The sequence below is a fragment of the Martes martes genome (assembly GCF_963455335.1).
Source record: "Martes martes genome assembly, chromosome: 12".
In the NCBI taxonomy this organism is placed as follows: Eukaryota; Metazoa; Chordata; class Mammalia; order Carnivora; family Mustelidae; genus Martes; species Martes martes.
The window spans coordinates 95,208,838-95,233,236 of record NC_137900.1 but is presented as its reverse complement, the minus strand read 5'-3'; the positions used below and the strand labels follow the sequence as shown (position 1 = coordinate 95,233,236).

Below are 24,399 nucleotides of genomic sequence, written 5' to 3'. Positions count from 1 at the left end.
TAGGGAAGCAGGCAGACGACAGGTGTACAATGTAGAGATTTATTTACATCAACAGTACCTGACCCTATATAAAAACAAAGTGTGGAAAGCAGTGATTCCTGACGATCGCAGTCCCTGCACCCACAAACCGAGCTCACACGCCAGGAGTCCGGCGTAGAAATTTCTTAAACCACAGGTAGGATGTAGCTGCACAGAGTCCGTACCTTGGGTTGAGGAGAGAAACAGTCAGGGTGGGGAGGGAGGAGAGGCAGGAGCAGCTGGAGACCAGGACTTACCAGGTGACAATGTACTGCATGTGCTCATTCCTCAGAGTGACTCGGGTCTGCCCTCCAATGGGTCCCCCGGGGACTGTGCTCCCTGCAGAGACCGTGGGCTCAGTGTCCATGATCACCGCCACCAGCTGTGTGTCCCCCACAGCACACCGGCCAACTGTTTTCTTGGGGCCTTCAAGAGCTCCTGAGAGCTGTAATATTTAAACCCATAACCAGCCCCATGTTGCCTTCCTTGGTACCTGCCAGACATCCCCACTCCTCCCGCCCTCGCTAAAGTGTACCCAGTAGGAAGGAGGGAAATGTCCAGGCAGAGAGGAAGGTAGAATCAGGTATTTACAAACGCTACGTGCTCTTCTGGGGTGGGCTGGTCACAACGTACGGAAGTCCGCGTCTATGAAGATGGGGTCTGCGCCCCTGAGCCTGGCCATAGCCTCCAGGTCCCGGTAATGCCAGTGGTTCCTTTCGGGATTGTTCTCTGGAACAAAGGGCTTCCTGGTCTCTGTCAGCCTCACCATCCCAACTAGGTCTACTTCTCCCTCGATCTAGAGAGGAAAAGGAGATAGCTCTTCTGGGCCCGTGGTTTCTAGAGAGCCTGCTCACAAGGGAGGGGTCACACCCCTTACCTGGCCTTTCTGCCGTGTATCAGGATTCACCTTCCTCTTGGGGACAAACCCTCTGTTTACCAGGATGGTGATTCTGCAATGACAGAAGTATGCTCTTTCAGGTGGGGAAGGGCTCTGGAGTAAAAATCATCACTGGTCGTCGTGAGCACAAGAATGGTGCCTGGGAAGAGTTTAAAATGGGAGCAGCCCCCGTTTCCCCGGCCTGGTCTTAATGACAGGACCATCAGCTCTCTTAAGACTGATCTCCAGGGTCCGCAGCCCCCATCTCCGCTTCCCTCTGTGCCTCACCCAGCTCAATGTCCACACCCTGACCGCCCCCCCCACAGCCAGAGGTCAGATACCCACCCCTCCCCCCGCCCCCAGCAATGAACAGCAGCAGCTGCCTTGTACACCTGCCTCCAACACCCACTTGGGGTGGCGGAGAGACCCTCCCAGACCTATTGCTGGGAAGTTGCTCTAGTTGGTCTTGCAATGCCCCCCTGCCGGACAGGTCGTTTCCCCAGATTGCCCTTCCCATCTCCCAACTCCAGGCATAGCCCGAGTAGTCCCCTGGGAATCCTTCCCTGATCCCACCCCCTCCAGGCAGAGCTGGGAGGCTCCTTTCCTTTTGAGTTCTCTCACTAGCCCCTCCTCGAGCTGCACCACAACCATTCAACGCGTTGGCCACGAGACAGTTTCTCCGGAGTGGCTGATTCCATTCATCTCCCCAGACATAGGAATGACTCAGTATGAAGTAAAATGAATTGGCTTAACAATGTCGGAAGTACAAATTCCAAACTCTCAAGGAATTGAACCTTCCTGGTTATCTTGGATTTCCCCAAGGCTGGTGCATCCCTGCATGTCCCACTCACCCCAGGTCAGTGCAGTGGAAGGGGGTGATCACATAGGCACCGCTCTCGGGTGAGGAAGACAGACGGCCAGCCTCCCAGGCCTCTCGGGCCGGGTCCACCATGGTCCGAGGCATCATGTACAGCTCCTTGGAGTGGTCAAAGTGCCCTCTGACCTTCACTGGCCTGTACTCCAGATTTTTCAGTTCCATTGGGCTACATGGGAGTGGGGAGAAGTGAGGGAGAGGCCAAGCAGGGTTGTACCCTGCACATCACAAATACGGCACACACGTTTGCTCCCCTAAAAGGAAAGCTCTGCTGACCATATCTGTTCCTCCAAGACAGTGCCTCAAAATGAGGAGGCGGAGGCAGTAGAATCATTCGGGGCACTTTTTCAAGATAATGCTCTCAAGTCAGGACACGATATGAGGGCGCACTCTGCCCTCAGCCACCAGGTTAGAATCCTGCTATAGGGGCCGTCAGCACTGGGGGATCCTCAGGGACAACACGTCGGGGAAAAAAGGTAAAACTCAGGATCAAAAATATTTTTCTAAGTATTACGTGTCTCAGGCAGCTTCCCAACGGTGGTCAGGAAGCCCAGCAGGACAACTGGTTTTGAGCACCCCGCTCCCCCCCTCCTCTAAGGGTCAGGATTACAAGCATAAGCCAGGCCCCACTGCTGACCTCAAGCCCCAGGCGGGCAGCCACACACTCACTCTGCTGGCAGCGGGATGGGCTCAGCAGCAACCCTCGACTCCAGCTCCGCGATCAGCTTCAGCTTCCACTTTCGACGCTGCACCTGTGGAAGCGGCATAAACGTGAGCGGCTGGCGACAAGGTCCAGCGCTCAGCGCCAGGAGAGCTAGAAGCCAGTCTTTACCTGCCATGTCCCCAGGCCAAAGGCAGTCACAGGAATGAGAAGCAGAAACCAATGGAGGAAGGAGTCCTCTCGCGCTTTCGTGGCAGGTGCCTGGGCTGCAGAGCTGCCCCACCTGCTGGGCCCCCAGGCCAACCCTAGGAGGTTCAGGACACAGGCACGGGGTCAGAAGCCCTCCACGAACAGAACGGGAGCAGCCCATGCCTCAAGGAGACGCCGCCTCTACTGCTGGAGAGTGAACAGACCACAGGCTGCGGCCAGCAGCCAACCCGTGGCACTCTCCGTCCAGCCCGGCTCCTAAACCGGGGCTCGGTAGGATGTTTACCGACTGAATACAAGACCTAGGGCTCAGTCCCGGCCAAGCCACCAACCGTCACCCCAGAAAACAGCTCTGCCTTCTACCCAAGCCGACTCTGCCGTGTGTTCCACTAGGACGCACCCGCGCAGACAGCCCCGGACACGCTCGGGATAGCGGCTCCAAGAGCCCTTCCAACAGCCTGTTTTCCAGCGCTCGTAGATGGAGACACAACGACGCACACAAGAACACACTGCAGCTGTCGGAGTGTGACGGGCCTCGCGGACCGCAAAGAAGCAGGCCCGGAGCGGGCTCACAAAGCCCTCTTCTCCCCCGCACAGCGTCCCACGCCGCTGCAGGTGCACGCGTCCCCCGCAAGCCGCGGGTCCCAGACCCCTGGTTTTCCATCTTGGGCCGGCCCCTCTCGGCCGGGTCCGGCGCTGGGAGCTGCGCACTTCGGTGCAGAGCGCGGGGCGGGCGCGGGAGCCGCTCTTCCCGGGCACCCGGGGCTCACGCAAGCGAGTCCTCACCTGGCCGCGGGGGCACCCCAAGAACGCTCCTCCTGACCGCGCGGGGCGAGGCCTGCGGAGACGGGGGCAGCGGCCGAGCTCGCGCCAGCCGAGCCCACCCGACACAGCCCCGCGCCGCGCTGACCGCCCCCGGCCCCCGCGCCCGCAGCCCCAACCACCGCACGGCCGCCGCCATTGCCCGCCAGCACTTCCGGCCCGGAGGCATCTGCTTCCGGGGCGCCGCCGAGCCCCGCCCCGGCCCACGCGGCGCGAGCGCAGCCGGCTTCCGGCTCCGCGAGCGCGGGGCCATGGCAGAGCTTTCGGCCGACGTGCGCGCTTTCCTGCGCGAGCACCCGAGTCTGCGGCTGGAGCCCGGCGCCCACAAGGTCCGCGGGGCCGGCGGGGCAGGCGCGGGCCCCGCGGTGTGCCCTGGGCCCCCCTGACCCCCGCGCCCGCCCTCCGGCCCGCAGGTGAAATGCGCGCTCACCGGCCACGAGCTGCCCTGCCGCCTGCCCGAGCTCCAGCTCTACACCCGCGGCAAGAAGTACCGGCGGCTGGTCCGCGCCGCCGCGGCCTTCGACTACGCGGAGCTCGAGCCGCACATCGTGCCCAGCACCAAGACCCCGTACGTGCGCGGGGCCGCTGCAGGCGGGATCCCGAGTGGGGACCGGCGGTGGGTGGCGAGCCCCGACCCCTCCCCGCCGGGTGCGCCCCGCTTCGGGTGGGATAGGCCCCTCCCCGGTGCTGTTCGGTGTCTGCAAGGCTGGGGTTTGTCACCCGGGCTTGTCCGCTGCCGAGCGGAGCTGGAGGGTTTGCGCTTTGTCACCCGAAGTTCTGAACGGGGTCGGCCTCACACAGGTAAGGAGAATTCGGTGGAGCTGAACAGGCATGGCCGACAGTGCTTGAAGGGAAGAGGGCGAGGGCGGCGGCTCGCGTTCATCCCGCGCCTTGCCGGCCCGGTCTGCCATGTGCCTTCCCTGGTCCCCGACGGCTGCCCAGACTGGACAGGCCTGTGTTCCAGGGGAAGGTGGGGTGGTCACAGCTGCCCTGGGTCAGTGCTCTGCACCCCAGCTGCAGAGTGGAATCCCTTGGGGAGCTTTTAAGAATCTTGCTGCCGGGGCCACCTCGCAGACCTCCGCTCTCAGGCTCTGAGGGCGTCGTGAATGTCCCCGCCGACTGAGCTTTCCCTGTCCCCAGGCACCAGCTGTTCTGCAGGCTCACCCTGCGGCACATCAACAAGTCCCCAGAGCACGTGCTGAGGCACACCCGGGGCCGCCGGTACCAGAGAGCTCTGCGAGAATGTGAGTAGCCACGGGCGGACTCAGCCTGCCTCACTCCACAGGTGTTTGGGGGATGCGTGCCCCTTGAAGGCAGAAGTGGGGTCTCAGTCACCCTTTGGCCCCAGCTGGTGGTGCAGTGGGCTCCAAGGTCACTACAGGCGAGCAAGTGCTGTGAAGGACATGTGCCAAGGGCCACCACAAGGCCCCTGGGGAGGCTGAGTCCCTGGGCGGAGACTTCAAGGACGTGGGGAGTGGAAGTAAAGACTCAGGCAAGGGCAGAGGCAGAACAACGCTTGGCTGCAGGAGCTCCTAGAGAAAGGCCACTGTGCCACCTGCAAGGTGGGGTCATCAGGGTAGGTGGGGACAAGAACACAGAGGGCCTTGGAGGTCAGGACCATGTGACGTGCGGAGGCATTGAAAGGACCGAAGCAGGGCTCGGCGCAATCACTTTGTGTGTCAGGGTCACTGTGGCTCCGAGGGGGGCGGGGTGGGGAGGGGTGGAAGAGGGGCCGCTCAGTGCTGTGCAGTCTCAGGTGAAGTGACCGTGGCTGGGGTGACCAGGTGTTGGCAGGGAAGATGTACCCAGAGCAGGCTCAGTGGGTGAGAGAAGGGAGAAATCAGCTGTGACCCCCAAATTCCTGGCTCGAGACCTGGGGTGGTTTAGGAGAGTGGCATCTGGATGACAGGCTTCGTGGGAAAAATGAAACGTTGCTGTCAACATGTGGCAGGGAGGGTGACTACTGACAACAGGGGCCAGCACTCAGATGATGCATGCCACTGACACAGAGGTGGCATTTGCATTCCCGAAGCCATGGAAGAGGGGACAGGGCTGGCCTGAGCACGGAAGGGGCCCCCAGAAGGAGAGAAGCAGCCAGGTGGGGCGGTGTTGGGGGCAGAGGTTTCGAGAGTGGTTTGGAGACTTCTCAAATGTTCCTGAAGGGAAGGTGGGGGAGGACCGGTGGGTTTGGGCATGGAAACCGGCAGGATGAAGAAGAGCGGTCTGAAGGCTTTGTTTCCCCAAGAAGACATGAGACCGTCTTCACCTAAGGCCAGTAGTGAAGGACACTGGGGAGGGTTGAGAAGCAGGGATCCTGCGCCCGGGCAGAGCCTGAGGGCTGCTTGGTGTGGGCGGGAAAGGGAGGGTTGGGTCACTCCAGGAGCAGAACAGTCATCCCGACACTGGAGTGCATGGCTCCCAGGACCAGTGGCCAGAAGGAGCCAGAGCCTGGCAGCCGGGAAACCTGGCTGGGGATGCAGATGGGAGACACTGGGTGCAGAGGCCAGTGGCCAGGAGACCAGGTGGGACCACAGAATGGGTGGCAGAGATGAGACAGGATAGGACCTTGGAGGTGGGCAGAAGCAGGCAGTGACATTGGAGACCAGGGCCTGGTCCCCCTTCTCCCTCCTCCCTGAGGAGGCCACACTGGACAGGAGAGCCAGGCCCACACGGAGGATGTTTCCCAAGTCAGACCTGTCGACGCCACCCTGCTCCTCATTGGGGCTCCGTTTCTATCCACTGCTCTGGGCCAACGGCCCAGCTCCCACTGAGCCCACCATGCAGTGTGGGGCCCCAGCAGGCGTACCAGAGGCTTCCGGGAGCTAGGCTGGGGCCAGGGGTTCAGTGCTCGAGGCCCAGCATGCCCCTGCATCTTCTCCACAACCTGCACCCCTGCTGGCCTCCTTCCTCTCCTTGGAGAAACTGTGGGGTACGGGGCCCTGGTGGAGCTTGGTTCCGCACCGGGGGACCGCAGCAAACCCAGAACCAGGCAGCGTGCTGGCCTGTCCCCCAGATGAAAAGTGTCAGAAGCAGGGTGTGGAGTACGTGCCTGCCTGCCTCTTGCACAAGAGGAGGAGGAGAGAAGACCAGACAGACGGCGCCGGGCCACGTCGTCCGAAAGAGGCCTTCTGGGAACCTGTGTCTAGCGATGACGGCGCAGCTGCGAGTGACAGTGACGACAGCATGACAGACCTGTACCCACGTAAGCGGGGCTGCCTCCCACCCCCCTCCCCGCAGGTGTGGATCCTAGCTGTCTGGTCTGTTCTGAGCTCTTGGCAAGTGGGCTCCAGCCTCCGTCCGTCCGTCCCACCACATGTCCTCAGGTCCTGGGCCCTGGCTGGCCACGCCCACCTCAGCCCTGCGCGGTGACCCTCACCTGAAACAGCCCATCCCTCCATTCCTTCCAGCCGAGCTGTTCACCAGAAAGGACCTGGGAGGGACGGAGCCTGGGGACAGCACCGAGGACTTTCTGACAGAAGAGGAGGGCGAGGAGCCAAGGCGCACCACAGGAAAGGGCCCCGGGGACGGGGAAGAGCCGCCAGCCGCCCAGGCACTGGTCCGCAGGCGGAGGAAGGTGAGCGGCCGCTTCCTCTGGGGGTAGTTTTCTGTTTCCTTAAATGTTAACAAGAACCGCATTTTTGCAAATGAAAGTAAACAGGAGCCAAGCCCGCTCTGGCCTGATGAGCGCGGGCGCCGCCTCCGGTTCTAGGCTCTGAGGGCTGCCGAGTGCCGCGGGGAGCCCGGGCCGGGGGACTCGCTTCCAGACCCGGCCCTTCACCGTGAGGCAGTGCTGTGACGAGGCCTCCCCCGTCGTCCCTGGTTCCGGGACTCGAGAAGCTCCAGGCCTGCTGTGAGGCTGGGGCGCCGGGGGTGCCGGGGGGCAGGCTCACGAGCTGGCACCTTCTGTTCGTGTTCCAGAAGCAGTTGAGCTCATCGAAGAAGTTTAGACGTCGTCACCGTAAAGCTAAGAGCTTCAGCTCTTTTAAACAGTCCGGTTCGTAAACGGCCGCAGACAAAGCACGTGTCGACCACCGTTCAAGAATTCCTCAGCCACCGGACCCCGTGCTCCTCTTCCAACCGCCCGCAGTGCGTCCTCTCAGCCACCGAGGTGCCCCAGGGCCTTCTCACTCCACTCTGTGCTGGCTGCCCCCGAAGGTGGGGCTGGGGGTCAGCCCCCCGGGCGTCAGGGGCACGCTGCCCACCCCCCGGCAGCAGCAGGGACCCCGAGGGAAGAGCTCTGTCCGGACGTGGCTTCTAGTGCTCCTCAGCAAAGCCTAGAGGGTCTGTCGAGCTCACTCGGCATCCAGGGAGAGAGGCCTGGCCAGGCCCCACGCCGGCGGGACACCACCAGAGGATCACACCGCGTACAACAAATGCCATTATTTATTTTGATGTTTCCAAAAATCAAAACGTTTTCAAACACAACTAAGATATAAAATACAGCATAAAATGAGATTTATACCTATTTCCCACATAAAGCAAAAAATTTTTCAGAAATTGTTTTGTCAAAGCCAATTGGTGGATGGTTATTTTTCTTCCTCCCTGCAAAGGCGTCTACCCCATCCCAGGCAGCGGTCTGCTCGGGGCCCGGTGAGCCCAGAGCCTCCAGCACGGAGGGTGACCTCTGACCGCACCCCCAGCCTCTGGGGGTCAACCTGTTTCTACAAACCAGTAAAGGCCTTGCGAGCACGGGGCCAAGAAGGACCCGTACCCTGTCAAAAACGGTGTCACGGAGGAACAGCCTTGGCTGAGTGTCACTTGAGAGGACTGTCGCTGTGCTGGCGGGGGAAGGGGTGGACCAAGGGATGGCCCCGCCCAGGTAGAGACCCGGGGTCAGAGCCACCCTTCGTGTGGGGAGCATCCGAGCTGGGAAGTAGAAAAGCCCTCTGTCCGTGAGCCATTGCTTCATCTTCAAAAGGCCAGAGGGGTGCGCAGGTGGGATGTGGTTAGGAATGTGTGGGGACGGGCCTCCACGGGGGGCCGGGGCACAGGTATGGGTGGGCCCCTGACGGGGTGTGCCACCGTGGCCCTCAGGACTGGTGGGTCCAGGCTGCAGAGCCAGGCGAGCTTCTGGGAGGTGAAACCGGGGCAGGTTCCCCAGCTCACCCTGGCTCCGGTCTGGCTGGTAGATGGGGCTCCCGGCTCAGGACCGGCCCCCAGCATCCCCAGGGGTGACTCTCAGGCCTGTACATGTAATGGCTGAGCCGGGAGAGAAGACGAGCTCCAGGCAGTCCTTGGGCGAGTTTGGTGAGCCTGCCCCCAGGAGAGTCGGGGGGAGGCACCGAGGTGTCCCACTCGCCCCCCGCGGTGTCGCTCTGGCCCAGCAGGTGGAGAAGAGCCACAGGCGCTCGGACCCCCCCCCCCCCAAGAAGAGAAACGCAGTATAAGGCAATGTTAGAAAACTTTAAATACAGGATTAAGATCCAATCGGTAAGGCATCACAAATCTTAAAAAGTAATTTGGGCTGCATTCAGCATAGCAAATAGACGATCTGAGTAAGCGACAGCCTAGGGAGGGGGGGAGGCTGCGGCTGCACAGCCTGGGAAGACCCCCTCTAGCCGGGGGAGAACCGCGCGGGCGCCCAGCCGCACTGGAGCTGGGCCCACGGCTTCAGCGGAGGCTCTGTGCAGAGGTCGGGGTGAGGTAACTGGTCTGAGAGCCCGCTGTGTCGCTGCCCGGCCCCCACGGCTGCCGCCCGGCCCACACCCCTCACACGGGAGCCGACCTGCAGGTGTGTGGCCAGGCCAGGGTCGGAGCGTGGGTCCCTGCGGCTCCAGGGGCGTCCGAGGACTTGGAGCGCCTCTGTCCCCACCTCGAGCCACTGAAGCTCCCGGGGTGAGGACGCAGGTTGCCCTTTCAAACATCAGCCCCAATCTGGGGCGGTTTTCTGAGTGACCTCCACTGTGAACAGTGGCCACAGCCGCCCCGCCCGAGCAACATCATTCTTTGGGTCTGGGTCTCAAGGCCGTCACCGGCTCCGCGAGCATTACAGTGTGGGGCAGGGACCACTCGGAGCCACAGGTGTGGTTTAAAACTGGGACTTAGTGTGTTTGATGTTGGGCTGGGCCATCCCGAATCCTTTCGTTTTAGTTAAAAACGTAAACTGAAAGCATAATAAGAGGGAGACCACTCTGAATGATACACAAATGTATCTGCTCACAGTACAGCGTGAAGCCCCCACCCGCAGCCCCGAAACAAACCAGGACGGGAGGCCGCGGCCAAGCCCGCCACTCACTCCGAGAAGCCGAGGCCTTGCCTTGGGAGGGGTGGGGGAGAAATACTGCCTCCCAGCCGGCCGGCTCCGATGGTCAGCTACTAGGTTAGGGGTCCAGAGCAAATTTAGCCATCAATTTTCAGGTGTCTGCAAAGAAACTCTCAAAACATCTGTGCCTTTACCAAGGGAGGGGAGGGAGAGGACACGTGAATGCTGGCAGCTTTGTCAATCCACCCCGAACCAGTCCTCGGTGGCCGCGGGTCTCAGCCAGGCAGGGAAGGGGTCTGTTACCACTCTTTCTTCTTCTCGTCCATGGAGACGCCCCCAGGGCCCAGGGCCACCACGAGGAGCAGGCCTCCAATCACCGACATGGTCTGGAAGAAGTCGTACTTCAGGAAGTCGTGCATGGGCTTATAGACAGGAATGGTCCAGAAGGCGTTGAAGTACACGTTGATGGCAAACAGCCAGACGACAAGAGTCAAAGCAGCCAGCTTGGTTTTAAAACCGACGGCCACTAAAATCATCAGAGCTGTGCCCACGATGTTCTGGAGAATCTGCAGAGGTCGGAAGGTAAGAAATCCCCCCAAAGAGGTGAGGAAGAGACGTACCCTGTTTTATAATCGGGCAAGTTGCAAGTGCCCTGGTCACTGTGGTTAGGTGTCAGGGTGACGTCACGGAGGGGCGTGCGCTCCCACCCAGGGGCCAGGGGCAGCACAGAGAGAGCAGCGCTCAGAAGCACAAGCCGTCGGGGTGAGGGTCAAGGTCAGCCTCCAGACAACGGGCTGTGATCTACGACACACTCGGGTCCGAGCCTGTGGGCCCACAAGCTCTCGGGGTAGTTCTACCCCAGAACGCCTTAGAACGGGCTCCCCCAACCATGGCACCAGGAGCCCCTCCCGGGGTCCTGGCCAGGGCACCCAACGGGCCCTCCAGATGTGCACTGTAAGCTCCTGGGGACAAGACAGGACCTTCTGCTCTGAGGCTGACACCCACATGCACCCAGCAGGCGACGGGTGTGAGCAATGGGCAAGGGAGGCAGTGAGAGTCTGTGAAGAGCCTGGGAGGGCAGCCTGGGGGCCGGCACACCCGCACCAGGCCCTCCGGCAGGGTCAGGGAGACTCTGGACTTCATCTGTCCGCTCTGAGCCCACGAGAGCTTGCCGGGTTTTCACTCCTTTTAATAGGATCAAAGGCTCGCTTCCGTGGAGCCAACTCGTTCCGACATCGTTCTGATGGCCCCCGACAACCAGGGGAGGGGGTGGCGAGCAGCGCGCCTTCCCAAAGCCCAGGAGACCTGCCCATTCGAGCAAGCGGGACACTTACGGAGAAGAAGCTGGCATCGAAGTGGAGGAGGGTCATGAACATGAGCACCAGCAGGACCCTGCCCCCGAGCTGCATGTACTGCTTGGGTGAACTCTCACGCATGGTGGGGACGCCCGCGAACATGCTCTTCCCCTCGGAGCGCGACTCCGCCAGCAGCAGCAGCAGGCCTCCTCCCAGGGCCAGATTCCTGGGAACAGACACGCCAGGCGGGTCGCTATGGCTCACCGGGCCCGACACGTGCCCATCGCACCAGGCCGGGAGACCTTGGCGGGAGCATGGGAAAGGCCCTCGGGTCCATCTCTCCAAACCAAGACGGACCAGCTGGGTGACCGCCTCCGCCCGCAAAGGCCCCCCACGGCTCAAGACAGACGCGTCTGTTCTGCCCAACAGGGACAGGAACCTGATCACACTCAGGCACCGTCCTAGCCCTGGCTCTAGGGGCGACTGGCGCTGTGGGCAAGAGCTCACTCTGGGCCTCCTTCCCTCCCTCGTGAACACAGGTTCAGGGGAGATGGCTTCATCCGGGCCTGGGCTCGGGGGCGGGGAGGGGCGCCCCTGCCAACACCCCAACAGACTCCAACCACACTTGGACCCAAAGACGTCCCCTCTGACTGCTGGTTCCAGAGTTGAGAGCCATGAAAAGCAGCTCGCCATGGGGCACACACGTACCTCATCAGAAACTTCAAGTCCCACAGGATGCTGTAAGCAATCGTCTGGAGGGAACAGAGGAGAGAGACAGAAGCTGGAGTCAGCATTTCCAAACCCACGGGTTTCTACACGATCAACTCCGGTAGGCAGTTCCTCCGGTATAAGAGCGAGCGTAAGATACGCCAACAGTTTGGGGCCCCAGGACGGCTCCGAGTTCAGCACCCCGGCTCAGCACTTGCTCCCCCGGAGCCCACGGTGGGCTGGGGCGCTGAGGGTCACGCACTACGGGTCGCACAGCTCACACGGCCGGCCGGGTGCTCTTTATGAGGGAAAATGGTGAGGCAATGTCTTGGCTGTAGCCAACCCCGTGGTTTGTCCCCCCGTCAAAGGAAACTCAGGACGGCGGCCCGAAGGTGGGTACCCAGAGCCTGGCAGCTTCTCCGGGCACCAGCCCCTCCCGCTCCAACGAGCTTGCTTGGAGGAAATTCCAGTGACTTCTCAGAGAAGAGCAGGAGGTCCGGGCAGAGGCAGAGGGCTCAGGGGGGAGGGAAGCTGAGTCCCCAAAGACACCTTCGTGCAGAAGCTCTGTTCCCGCCACCGCGATGAAGAGCGCGCCTGGGCCTCGCGCCCCGCGTACCTGCAGCGCTATGATTCCAAAGAGCCCGAAGCAGGCGTACTGCACGAAGTTTCTGCTCAGCACCAGGATGCAGCCGGCTGCAAAGGACGAGGGCAAGGCTCAGGGGCTACGGCAAGCCCCCCGTGAAGCGGCAGCCCCACGAACCACCCTGAGGGAAAAGCAACTTCCAGGGAATCCGCGAGAGGCATGGACCACACCCACGTCACCGGGACCTCACTCAGCAGAGACACCGTTCCAGAAAGTGGTCCCTTGCTCCAGAGAACGGGCCCCTTTCCAGAGTGGGTGGGTCCTCAGAAACTCTGCTGTGGAGAGCTCCAGGACGGGCTGAAAAGGCCCCTTTCCCGCCCCGCAAGGTACCGGGGCAGGAGCTGCCACCAGAAGGGAACGGTCGGGAGCAGAAGGCCTGAGGCCCCGTGAGCCGCTCTCCGGCCTAACGCTCTCCCTTGCCCGTGGGCCTTCCCCTCGCCCTGTCCCAACACCCTGGGCTCTGACCCCTCCGCTCCGCTCGGGCCCACCCAGATGGCCCAGCTCTCCCAAGCGACCCAGAGCACCCACCCCGAGGCCCGCCGCCAGGAAGGGAGGGGAGGGAGAGCATCAGCTGCCCCAGGAGAGCCTCAGTGACCCGCTCTCTCCCCCACCCGCCCCGGAGCACATGTGCTCTGACGTGCGTCCCCGGGGAATGCCGCCCGCGCCTCGGGGCCACTCACTCAGCTGTCCCAGCAGGTTGAGGAGCACGAAGGCAGAGGCCAGCGCGTAGCCGCAGCCCCACGTGGTGTCGATGTAGTCACGCTGCTCCCCCCACTGGAACCACATGCGGACGCCGTCCTCCAGGAACGTGCTGATCAGGCACAGACGCGCCACGTGCGGCAGGTACTGCTTCGTGACCCGGAGGAACTGTGGGCCACGGAAAGCCCGCTAAGGCGGCTGCGGGCCGGACACTGGACCCCCCCACAGGCGCAGGGCCCCTCAGCACCTCTCTCAGCACTGCCCTGTGGGTCTGGGCATGCCATCGGCCTGTCTGGCTCAGACCCCCGGGGCGGCGGCCACCGCGCCCTTCTGTGATCCCCTGTCATCTCGGCACCCGTGTCCAGGCGGCGATGATGGCGTGGGACAGCCACAAGACACACGGCTCGTATTCTCAGGCAAGGGCCTCAGTGAATTAGGATCACCTCATGACAAAGTGTGCGTGGGGCATCTCCCCACCTGCGCCCCCGGGCATTTGCACAGAGTCCTTCTCTATCGTGGGCTGTCCTGCACCGAAGGGTGGTGAGCGGCATCCCTGGCCTCTGCCCGCCAGATGCCATTAGCAGCCCCACTCCAACTGCGACAACCAAAACTGCCTCCGGACAGTGCCATGTGTCCCTTGGTGGGACAAACGGGCAAACGGAACCCCCCGGGGGAGAGGGACTCGCTCAGCACTGCACCTACCCGACGCCGCCTGCTGGTCACACACAGCTGAGCGTGGCCCCCCCGCACCCCAGCGACGCTCAGACCCCCTCTAGATGGAAGCCAAGCACACTCTTGAGATGATAGGCTGCTTAGGTGACAGTCAGGCCTAGAGGACTCATAGGTTGACCCAATGGTAAGCTCCCATGTCTACACGTGGCCAGGACCTGCGGAGTGGCTGGGGAGGCTCCGTCCGCCACGCGTGCATTTCCCGGCCCCGCCCAGAGCCCGCGCCACGGCAGGCGGACGGCAGAGCCCCGCCACTGGGAGCGCCCATGGGGGCTGGTGCGGCTCACGACTCCACGGCCCTGAGTCTCCCACAAAGACACGCTGACAAACAGATGGGACGACTGTGTCAACAGCAGCGAAACTCAAGTTCGGAAACTCGCTGGCAAACATCAAGGAGAGAGAAAACAGGTTTAGGACTTCCTCCCGCCCTGCGAGGTGGGCCATTAACAAAGGCACAGTTAGGAAACAAATACGTGAGCTGAATCGGGGCGCCGGTGTCCCTCAGGTCCCAAAAGCCACTTTCTCTTTCCAACCTCGAAAAGAAGTGCAAAGAGAAACCCTACAACCCAGGGTGACAGCGGCCGTTTGCAGAAGACCAGGACCCACCCACGCGAGTGATGCGTCAGGCAGCAGAGTCCAAAGGGCATCTGTGGGTCTGAACCCCACAGAGGGACGGTCACATGAACGTCACAGTCCCTCTTAGAGCTGATGAAAACTTACTGGCACCAGTGAAAGTATATCTGGTTTCTAAGAGCATCTCTTAATTGTCGGCATTTTGAAAAGCTGCTTTCCAGTTCTAGACACAGCTGACGCTCTCGGCCGCAGGTAATGAGCCTCTGGCTGTTTCAGAGAACCTTCAGCGGGCGCACTTCGGCTGGGTCAGCAGAGGAGCCTCCCCTCCCCCTCCCCCTGGGCCACAGCAGACAGGCTCTCCTGGGAGGGAGGGCGAGTGGGACAAAGAGCTTCCCAGCCAGCTGGACTTCCTCCACACCCCTCCGAGCTTGACCGAGCCCCAAGGTGGCGCTTCTGCACCCGCCTGCTCAGCCCCTGACCACAGGGGTCACGGTGAGAGATAAGACACACCCGGACCATCAACCAGGCACATCTGCGAAGACGAGGCTGGGCTCGCTGGGAGTGCGCACTGTGTGGCCTCGGACAAGCCCCGTCAGGACCGGTTTTGCCATCCTTCTACAAAGTGAGGACAGCTGGATTAGTGCTTGCTAAGACTCTTTCCAACTTGAGTGAGCAGAGGAGACAAAGGGACGAGAAAGAACCTTGTTTGGAAAGAGAGGCCTCGGACACCCCTGTGGACTCGGGAGTCTCCGCAGCGCACGTAAGAGGTATGGACAGTCGGCGTCCACACACCCCGGCGTCAGACCACTGGGGAACAGGGACAGCGGATGCCACCAACCCTGCGCTTTCCGCCTCAGGGCACCCAGATGCTTTCCTAAGGCCCAGCAGGAGTCACCGGTGGGCTCACCCCCGTGCAGTCCGCAGAGACAGAGGGATAGAGCCGCGGCGGGACTCCAGGGGAGGCTGACCCCAAGAGGCAGGCAGACAGACATCGGAGGGGTGCTGGGCTGCCTCCGAGCTGGAACTGAAAGGCGCTCCCGTGCTCCCCAACGAGGACAAAGGAGCCCGTGCCCCTGGGCTTCGTTCGGAGCCCTCACCATCAGGCAGCCCCACCGAGCACACGCACTGCTCCGCGGCAATGGCCCAAGAGACACAGGCAGTGTTTAAAAGCCTCCGAGAGGAGTCTGTACCCCTAATTTGAGTGTCTGGGTCAAGAGGATTAAAAAGCAACAGAGAGACTCCTCCCTTCCCCACGAGACGTGCTGAGGAGACGCTCTGAGCTTGGGGGAAAAAATGCCAAAATTCAGGTTATCTCTGCTGTGAACTAAGCACCTATCTGATTTTCAAAGTCAGATGTGGTCTAGGCTTTGGGCCGACTATATTTTGTAAGTCACACTGCTCCAGAATCTATCTCTCTCTCTCTTTTTAAAGATTTTATTTATTTGATAGAGTGTGCGCACAAGCAGGGGGAGCAGCAGGCAGAGAGAAGGGGAAGCAGGTCCCCTGCTGAGCAGAGAGCCCGACCTAGGGCTCGATCCCAGGACCCCCTGATCATGATCTGAGCTGAAGGCAGACGCATAACTGACTGGGCCACCCAGGCGCCCCTAAACATAGGCTTTTTTCTCCCATGTTCAGTCCAAACAGGTGCTTATTAGAGGCTGGCTGGTTTAAAAGAGGTTGTGGAGCGCCTGGGTGGCTCAGTGGGTTAAAGCCTCTGCCTTCGGCTCAGGTCATGATCCCAGGGTCCTGGGATGGAGCCCCATGTCAGGCTCCCTGCTCAGCGGGGAGTCGGCTCCTCCCTCTGCCCCTCCCCCCGGCTCATGCTCTCACTCAGGCTTGTGCGCTCTCTCTCTCTCTCATAAATAAAATCTTAAAAAAAAAAGGAAAAAAAAACCTATGCTTAGACACTAGGTCAGACCCAGTTTGGGGCACCCGGGTGGCCCAGTCGGTTAAGCATCTGCCTTTGGCTCAGGTCATGATCTCAGGGTCCTGGGACTGAACCCCGCAATGGGCTTCCCTGCTTCTCCCTCTCCCTCTGCCTGCCGCTCCCCCTGCTTGTGCGTGCCCTCTATCAAATAAATAAATAAAAATCATTTTAAAAAATGGTTTAAAAAATAAACACGAGGCCAGACCCAATTCTACAGATTCCCTGAATGTGTGTCGGTCACAACGGTTCAGACTTGGCCGCTGAATCCACACCACTCATCTGTGGATAGCATCCCCTTGACAGATCAGGGAAGAGCCCGAGTCAGGCACCCGGCAGCACCCAAGAGCCCAGAGTGGTCCCCTGTCCGGTGTGCACACAGCACCAGGGTCCAACAGGCCCTGCAGAACGCTGCCACTCACGGGAGCAAATCATGGCAAGAGAGCTGGAGGGGGAGACTGAGCAGGGACAGACCGCGGGCCAGGATGGCCAGCCTCTGTGGGGCTGGCTTTTTACAGGCATCTCCAAGAACCCCACCGCCAAGCACAATATGGTTCAGAGCAGTGAGCATCGGAGGGACCTGGGCAAGACAGAGAGCGAGACTCACTGATGAGGGTTCCAATTCTGGAGGGGATTTCAGAAACATACCCCACCTGCGACCTAACTCGTGATCACAGCCCACAGCCACCTGCAGCACAGAGAACCCGACTGTCTCTGAGTATTCAGGACAGAAGGGACTGGAGGGACACAGTGCGCAATTCCTGGGGGAGAACTCACAGGGAGTGGAAAAGGGCGAGTCACACCTTCTGATCGCCAGGGAGTGGGGCTGCCCTTCTCAAGGACCACATCAAGCCTACACGTCCCAGATAATTAGAACTGGTGGTTGGTGACTCCCCTCGCAACAGGCTGAGTCAGGGCTGAAGCAGGAGTTCAGGGACTCACACGTGTTCATCCGCCGTGACCTCGGAGCTCCCGCAAGTCTCCCAGCATGCTGCTCTGTCTGCGGGTTCCTGCCGTACCTCCAGGGACAAGTGTCAGCAGGCCCTGGTGTGTACCAAACCCCACATGACCACGAGCCGAAGCTTAGGAGAGCAGCGACAGGTCCCAGGACGAGAACAGAGCTGTGCCTCATTTTCCAGGAGGCGCCTCACTGACCGCAGTCCCCCCACGTTTCCACCCTGCTCCCCAGAAGAGGCAGGGCGGCTCTTCTAACCTCCTAGGGTGGGCAGGCAGGGAAGAATGAGACCTCCGTGCCCTCCCTTACTCCTGATGGCGTGAGGCAGGAAGCCCTGGGAGGGAGGGGGGCACGGAGCAGAGGAACGAGATACTCAGAACACATCACTGTCCCCAGAGCCTTACTCACACCCAGCGGCCATCCACACAGTGGACCCAGAGCCCTAACACCTGTGCCCTACCTGCACCCCGGCCCTGTTCTGTCGGACCACCCTCGCTGCCCAAGGCCTGACAACGGGCCAAGGGGAGCACCTGGGGGTCAGAGCTCCCAGGACTGGCTCGCTCATGCCAAAGACAGGTAAAAACCAACAGCCCCCCAGGAGACCAAGGCCCCACTCAGCTTATCTGTCACCTTGGTGATGAGCTGTCGGGCTGAACCTGTTAGGTGCTAATACTCCTGCTGACCGGTGCAGAAGAGCTCCGGGGTTACGCGGTGCTGAATGGCAGCGAGCGCCGGCCACAGGACACAGACGTCACTCTGGATTGCTGAGCTCACTGGTCTCTGGCTCCTTCCAGCCTGGTCTCAGATGGCTTCTGGATGCCTAGCGTCTGCAGAGGGCACGCTCAGCATTTTTTCTAGCGCCTGGCTTCCTGGGAGCGGGTCACTGTCCCTGGCTGCCCAGGGCGAGGAGCCTGATGCCAGGGGTGCGGCTCTCCAGGGGCCTGCCAGCCAGAACTAACAGGACAGCTGACCCTGTGCTCTCCCCTCCGCGGGCCTGAAGGAAATGGCGCGGGCCAGCCAGGAGGCCAGGAGCCCGGCCTTCGGCACTGAGAGCTTGAGCCCACTGCAAGCCGTGCAAGGCCACCCTCCCCGCGGCTGAAGGTGCAGGCGCTGCGGGCAGCCTTGCGCGCTTCCAGACGGCAACACAGCGCTGCGCACGGATGGCCTGGCCCAGAGTGAGTGTCTTGGGCTTCTGGTCCTAAGTACTGTGGGAAACACAGGCCTTTTTAGGTTCCCTCCCACTAGCCCGGACTTTCAGGCCAAACTCTGTCACTTGATTTGTGCATCTGTTTTCTGAAGGCCAGGTGAGAGACGATGGGTACATCACGTTACCTGATCGGTGCCTTTGGTATTTCCCCATTCCTTTCAAATGAAATCACTGTCAGTTTTAAAAGCCTGGTCTCAAGCACCTTTATCATTGGCGGCTTTGTTTTAATAGTAGTGGATCAATGCGAAAAACAAAACGCCACTGGCAGCTTGGCCAGATTTTGTCCACGGGAAGCTGTCACTTGGGATCTACGCTCTGATCTGCCCACATCCTCCTGCGTCGAGCCTGCCTGTGGCAGCAGAGGCTCCTGACTTTGGTTTTGAAGTTTTGAAGACTTGGGTTTTGCCCTCCCAAGTCACCCACAAGGGGGCACGGAGATGTCTTCGGACATCTGCTGCCACCACTCGGGTGGGCCCCGGCACGGAGAAGCCGACCGCGGGAGCCCGCGCGGCCTGACGCACACAGCCCTGGGCTGCTCAGGGAGTCAGGTGTGATGGCGCGTGCCCTTTGATGAGGCCAGTCCTCTTCCCTCCTTTTGTGCCAGAAGAACACCAGGCCTCAAAAGCTTGTCCTCTGTAGCACTGGCCTCGAGGCAAGGCTGGAGGCTGGGTCTGCCCAGGGCCAGGCCCCAGCAGGCCCTGCCATCCTTCCCAGCAGTAACCTGGCGCAGGGAGACCCTGGGTCCCCTTCAAGGGCCTTTCCGGTTCCAAGATTCTGCTTCTTCCATTTCAAATAAAACGCGTGGAGAAAAAGAAGAAAAGATTACATAAAGAGATTTTAAACTTTTTTTTTTTTTCTGTAGGAAAGTTTATCATTTGATCGTTGGCAGCAGCTGGGTTAGAGACATTTTAGCTAGATTTGGTTATGAAATGCACTTGCAAAATCAGGGTTCTCCAGACCGAAGAGTGAGTGTACAGAGCTCCCACGGCCCCCCCGGCTGAAAGGAGCCATCTTCTTCGGGAGTTGCTACTTGGGGAAATGAAATCGGGCCACGAAAACCCTGTCAGTGAAAACCGACAGGGAAGGAAGGCCTGCTGGGTTCTTGAGAGCTCTCGGTGTGAGTTGTTTTTACGAAGGATACAATTTTTACACTGTCTCTGTAAACACAGAACCCTGACCTCAGGGAAAACTATTTCTTCAAACTGATACACTTTTTCTCCCCCAAACTGGTCTTCAAATACCAGCACAGAGGAAAGTGGTGGAAGGAGAACCCGATGAGCAGCCACACTAGGAAGATTCGGCCCCGAGGGGAACAGTGGAAAACCCTGCTCACCCGCAAGTGATCAGAAACACCTTTATCTTTTTCAAAATCACACAAACCCATGCGAGCCTTCCAATAAGCTTACGCCTCGGAGTTTGATGACTCAACACGACCTCCATAAAAATTAAAAACTTAAACCTCACTACTGTTACCTCTGGCAAAAACCGCAAACGCACTAAGAGAACCAAGGAACGAAATGGCAACTGGGTGAGACCCGGGTCGTCCTGGCAGGGATGAGGCTGTTAACCCACAGACCTAACCGGATACTTTTACAAGTAAAAGGGACGCTACATAGTCAAAAGCTTAACTGAAAGAGGGTGGCAGCTCTGTCCTTCCCCCTTTCTAGGGTCTGACTCCGTCCATCCGGTGTGCGTCCACTGCCTGCTCCAGCCTCCCTGTTGCTCAGGGGGCCACCTGTACACTCTGGGAGGGGAAAAAAACCAACCCAGGAAGATAGGCTTCCCCTCCTCCCAGGTCTGTGTACAGATAGGGACCCATTCAATCCGGTCCCAGGGCAGAGTCCAAACAGGGAGGGAAAACGCGGGGAGGGTCAGAGGGACCCCACGAGCCCAACACACCTGGGGAAGAGCAAAGAGGAAAGCGCCGAGGCTGTCTCCAGCGGGGCACACACCAGGGCGCCCCCTTTCTCTGGGAGGACCCCCCCCAGGCCTCCAGGCTGACCAACCCCCGCTCAGGACCGGAGCTCCCCACCCCGCCCCCTAAGAGTGCCAGTGAACGGAGAAGCGCGCAGGGACCACCCCGGCGGTTCAGAAGGGAAAGGACGCTCCCGGTCGCCAGACTTGGCCCAAAGCAGCGGCGCTCCCAGACCCCAGGACCCGGGCTCCCTTCCCAGGAGGGGGCGAGGCAGCCCCTCCACGCCCCTCTTCTTCTGGGAGCGCCCAGGCCGCGCTCGGGGGGCACGGCTCGCCGACCTGGGTGCCGACGCACGGGCCCGAGAACACACCCAGAGTCCTGGCGGGGAGGCGGCGACGAGGGCAGGCCGGGCCGGGAGGCCGGGCCGGGGGAGTCCCGAGCCGGGAAGCGCGACGAGCCCGGGAGGGAATGCCCCGGTTGGGGGAGGGGGCGCGCTCCTCCGGCGGGGGCGGGGGCGGGGGAGGGGGCGCAGCGGGGACGCGGCCCAGAACTCGGGGCAGCCCTCCGGGGTCGGGGCCGGCTCTGCGGGCGGCCGAGGGCTCGGGACCCGAGGGGAGGGCGGGCGGCGGGGGTCGGGGGGCCCCGCGGGAGGGGGGCTCGGGGCGGGGGCCGGGGGCGGGAGGCCCGGCCGGGCTGCAGGCCGCACCTGGTCGGCGAAGTCCTCGGCCGTGCCCATCAGGTCGTTCTGGCCCATGGCGGCGGCGGGAGGCTCGGCTCGCTCAGCTCGCTCGCTCGCTCGGCGCTCGGCCCGTCGGCGCCCGCGCCCGCTGCGGCCTCCACAGGAAGTGCCCGGCGGCCGGCCTCGCTCCTCGTCCGCGGCTCCAGCGGCTGCCACGTAGGCCAAGCCTTAAAGGGGCCGCGCCACCCGGCCCGCCCCGGCCGCGCCTTAAAGGGGCCGCGCGCCGCCCGCCGCCGCCCCGCCCGCCGCGCTCGGGGCTCCGCCCGCCGCGCTCCGACCCCGCCCATCGCCCTCCGGCCCCGCCCTCCGCCCGCCCGCCCCGCCCAGACCGGCCCCGCCCGCCGCGCTCGCAAGCCCCGCCCACCCTCCTCAGGACCCGCCCGTGGCGCGCTCCGGGGCCACCAGGCCCCAGGGCCAGCCACGGGGGGTGCGGGCGGGAGCTCCGGAGCACACCGTTCCGGCGGACACACCTGGGGCAGACGGTCGCCCCCGGGGTGGGGGATGGGGTGCTCGCCCGGAGGCCGTCTCTCCTGAGCATGCTCAGTCGAGGGTCCGCGCGCCGGCGAGGGCTGGGGGTCCACCCCCAGCGCCCTGCGGAGGGAGGAGAGGCTGGGAGTCTCCCCTGGAGACACTATGGAGAAGTACCAGGTGCCAAGTTCTTCCCTGGCGGGGAGGCAGGGGCGACAAGAGCCCGCCGGTTTGGGGCGAGCCAGGGACCCGGACCTCCGGCCACCTCCCCAACCCCCTACTTTCTGGTTTACCGGTCACTGCCCCTGGAGAGGTGGCCGATGGCCAGGTGCCACCCCGGGCCAGGGTCTGCCTCCAGCAAGGAGGGTGAGCTCGGGTCCCTCCAAAGGTGACCTCCTGGGTGCCCTTTGCCTCCCGGGGTCTCAGTTTCCCCGCTCTCTAAAATGATGGATGATATGAAGGACTGTCCACCCCCATCTGTCTGAATGCTTGGTGGTAGGGAGCTCCAGCTCGCCCTCCGCCTCTCCTTGAGCCCGCGGGGACAGCACGCCCTAGAACGTCCAAAATTCAGAATCAGTGGCCCCCAAACTCCAATACAGGCCATCCCTAGTCCCGGGGAGAAGGACTTGGGCCTTTTCCAGGGCCTGTGAAAACGTGTAAGACTTGAAAAATTCACAAAACAAAAGGAAAGCCGCAAAATGAAAATGAATGAACGTTTAATTAACTGCTTCTATACATAATACGTCACCTTCATTAAATGTTAGATTCAGCCTTTGTAAAAATGTCATTAATTTGAAAACAATTTGTAGATTAGGTTTTTCTCGCTTTGTAAGAGCTCCCATTCATGTGGGAGGACAGCCGGGGAGTCAGCCAGTGGTAAAGGAGGTGAGTTTCCGAGGACCAGAGAATTCAAAAGGCAAAGGCACCCTTTCGGGAAAAAACAACAGCTTCCACCCGAGACACAGTGTGTTTCACTGTTTTACCTGCCTCTGAGAGGGCCTGGGCATGCACCTTCTTAGACTGGCATAAGCTGCTCAGGACGTTGGCCCCCCAACTCCCTAAGCTGGGTTCAGGCCACCCACAGGGGCTGGATGACAGAATCCAAGACTTGCCTGGAGAGTCCCCAGACTCGGTTCCGTCTCCTGCATTCACTCCTCTGCATTTTGCCAGGCCTCTTCCATCCTCTGACATGTAATCCCGGTGTCCACCCCACCCGGTGGCCCTTGGCCCCCCTGCACAGAGCTCTGACACGGCAGCCCTCTCTCTGCAGGTTCGGTTCAAAGCAAAAGCTCCGGACTCAGGCCCGAGTTCCAGCCCGATCCAGGCCACCTCACTTACTAGCACTCTAGCCTCAGACACAAGGACCTCGCTCCCCGTGCCTCGCATTTCCTCTGGTGTGAACATGGAGAGAGCAACAGTGTTGCTCACAGGCGGTTGTAGGGTGCTTGGCACCAGGGCCAGGCCACCCACGGCTGTGACTACGTACCAATGATGGGCCAGTTAGTTTTTTGGTTTGGATGCTGAGTTCGGAGGGCGTGCGGGAAGCCGGGGTAAGAGGTGGCTGGAGACAGTGACTAAAGCTGTGCCCCACGGGGGCTGATGCTGGCTCCTAGGTGCCCACTGGTCCCTGCTGCAAGTTGGAGAAGCGGTAGCGGGTGGTGGAAAGAGCTCCAGCATGGGCCCCAGAGAGATGGGCCCGGGTTCCTCGGGCTCCTGGACATTTCCTTCTCTGCATAATGTGGTGGAGACACTTGCTTGGCCAGACTGCAGGAGAAGCCGGGGCAGGAAAGGTGTCGGGGCTGAGCACACGCCCACAAGGGAAAAGCCGTGTGCATTTCCTGAACGCTTCTCTTCCTCTTGCTGGTAGATTTTGGGCCAGATGAGTCCTGGGGCCTTGGGAGTGAACCTGGTGGTGGAGGAAAGAGAAAACAAAGTCAAGCACGTGATAAAGCAGGTAAGAGGTGGCTCCTGGGCATGGGTTCCCCCAGACATCCGCTCATCATCCCCGTGTTGGAGAGGGGCCTCCCGATGCGACAGCTGGTTCCTCTCTGCCAGCGGTCACAGAGGCAGATCCCGGCGAGAGTAGCCTTGGGGGCGGCCTGAGGTTCCTTGGCTTTCCCGGGGCACCTGACGCTCTCACCTGGAGAGCGTCTGCAAACCGCCCCACCATTTCTTCAGCAGGTGTTTCATGCCAGGCTCATCCCATTCAGCCTCCCGCCAACCCTGCAAAGCAGGAACTGGGGGCCCCTCTACAGCCGAGGATAGGGAGGCTCGGGGAGGCTGCACACTGGCCAATGGCACATAGCTCCCAAGAGCATTTGAATTCAAGCTACCTTTTTACCAAGGGGAGCCAGGGCTGGGGTGGAGGAGGAGGGGGCAGGGGCTGGCCCAAGGTCACACAAGGCTGAGGGCAAGACCTCAATGGGCCTTTCCACCACGTCCTCACCAGGGCTGGCATGGCAGGGTGGGGTACGGAGCTGCAGGGGGCGAGCGCTTTGTGTGTCCAAGTCAAGGTGGTTCAGCGGAACAGAAGTTGTAGGAGAAGAGAGCTGCGCCGCAAGCGTCCCTGGCACCCTCCTGTGGCGCACGGTGGTGGCGGGGATACCGTGGCACTGGGGTTGACCGTGCACATGGAGGAGCGTCGCGGGCGTCAGCTGCCAGGGCCACCACTTGTTCAGCCGGGCCTCCTGTCTGTGGAGCCGCTCAGCAGCCTTCGGCCGAGGAGGCTGGGCCCGGAGTCCTTGCCTTCCTCCCGCCCCACTGCGGGCTGGCGGTGGCGCCGCGCCCCATTGTCTCGTGGACCAGTGAGGCCGGAGCCCACTGCCTTCTGGGCAATCGAGGAGCTTTTTAAAAAGCCAGTCAGTCTTTCTTTTTTCAAAAAAT

At 61.3% G+C, this 24,399-nt stretch overlaps 4 protein-coding genes across 8 annotated transcripts in view; 2 read left to right on the top strand and 2 right to left on the bottom strand.

The window, feature by feature from the left end:
• Positions 1-25: 25 nt before the first annotated feature.
• SURF1 (SURF1 cytochrome c oxidase assembly factor) lies at positions 26-3,623 on the bottom strand. 5 transcript variants are annotated; one of them, XR_013967812.1, is made up of 8 exons: positions 3,424-3,623; positions 2,602-2,735; positions 2,439-2,521; positions 1,747-1,938; positions 896-968; positions 610-814; positions 276-357; positions 26-203 (listed from the first exon to the last, which is right to left on the bottom strand). XR_013967812.1 is itself a non-coding variant. In XM_080820838.1 (8 exons), the coding sequence occupies exons 1-8, from the start codon at positions 3,596-3,598 to the stop codon at positions 134-136; spliced, it is 972 nt and encodes a 323-aa protein (XP_080676964.1). In that variant the 5' UTR covers positions 3,599-3,623; the 3' UTR covers positions 26-133. The 5 variants fall into 5 exon arrangements, 3 of the variants coding, with proteins under 3 accessions (XP_080676964.1, XP_080676965.1, XP_080676966.1); XR_013967813.1 differs by having other exon boundaries at positions 26-186; XM_080820838.1 differs by having other exon boundaries at positions 652-814.
• A 62-nt stretch (positions 3,624-3,685) lies between these two features.
• On the top strand, positions 3,686-7,973 carry SURF2 (surfeit 2). Its single transcript, XM_080820837.1, has 6 exons — positions 3,686-3,788; positions 3,873-4,027; positions 4,600-4,703; positions 6,473-6,661; positions 6,867-7,033; positions 7,378-7,973. The coding sequence occupies exons 1-6, from the start codon at positions 3,711-3,713 to the stop codon at positions 7,459-7,461; spliced, it is 777 nt and encodes a 258-aa protein (XP_080676963.1). The 5' UTR covers positions 3,686-3,710; the 3' UTR covers positions 7,462-7,973.
• SURF4 (surfeit 4) lies at positions 7,825-21,188 on the bottom strand. Its single transcript, XM_080820836.1, has 6 exons — positions 21,016-21,188; positions 12,988-13,174; positions 12,281-12,357; positions 11,665-11,708; positions 10,996-11,182; positions 7,825-10,227 (listed from the first exon to the last, which is right to left on the bottom strand). Exons 1-6 carry the CDS (start codon positions 21,061-21,063, stop codon positions 9,961-9,963), a joined length of 810 nt encoding a protein of 269 aa, XP_080676962.1. The 5' UTR covers positions 21,064-21,188; the 3' UTR covers positions 7,825-9,960.
• A 461-nt stretch (positions 21,189-21,649) lies between these two features.
• STKLD1 (serine/threonine kinase like domain containing 1) overlaps positions 21,650-24,399 on the top strand; it is a 20,035-nt gene continuing 17,285 nt past the window's right edge. Inside the window, exons 1-2 of the mRNA XM_080820261.1 lie at positions 21,650-21,696; positions 23,384-23,470. Of these exons, the coding sequence (XP_080676387.1) occupies positions 21,682-21,696; positions 23,384-23,470 (102 nt within the window). The 5' untranslated portion in view covers positions 21,650-21,681. The remainder of the gene's footprint in view (positions 21,697-23,383; positions 23,471-24,399) is intronic.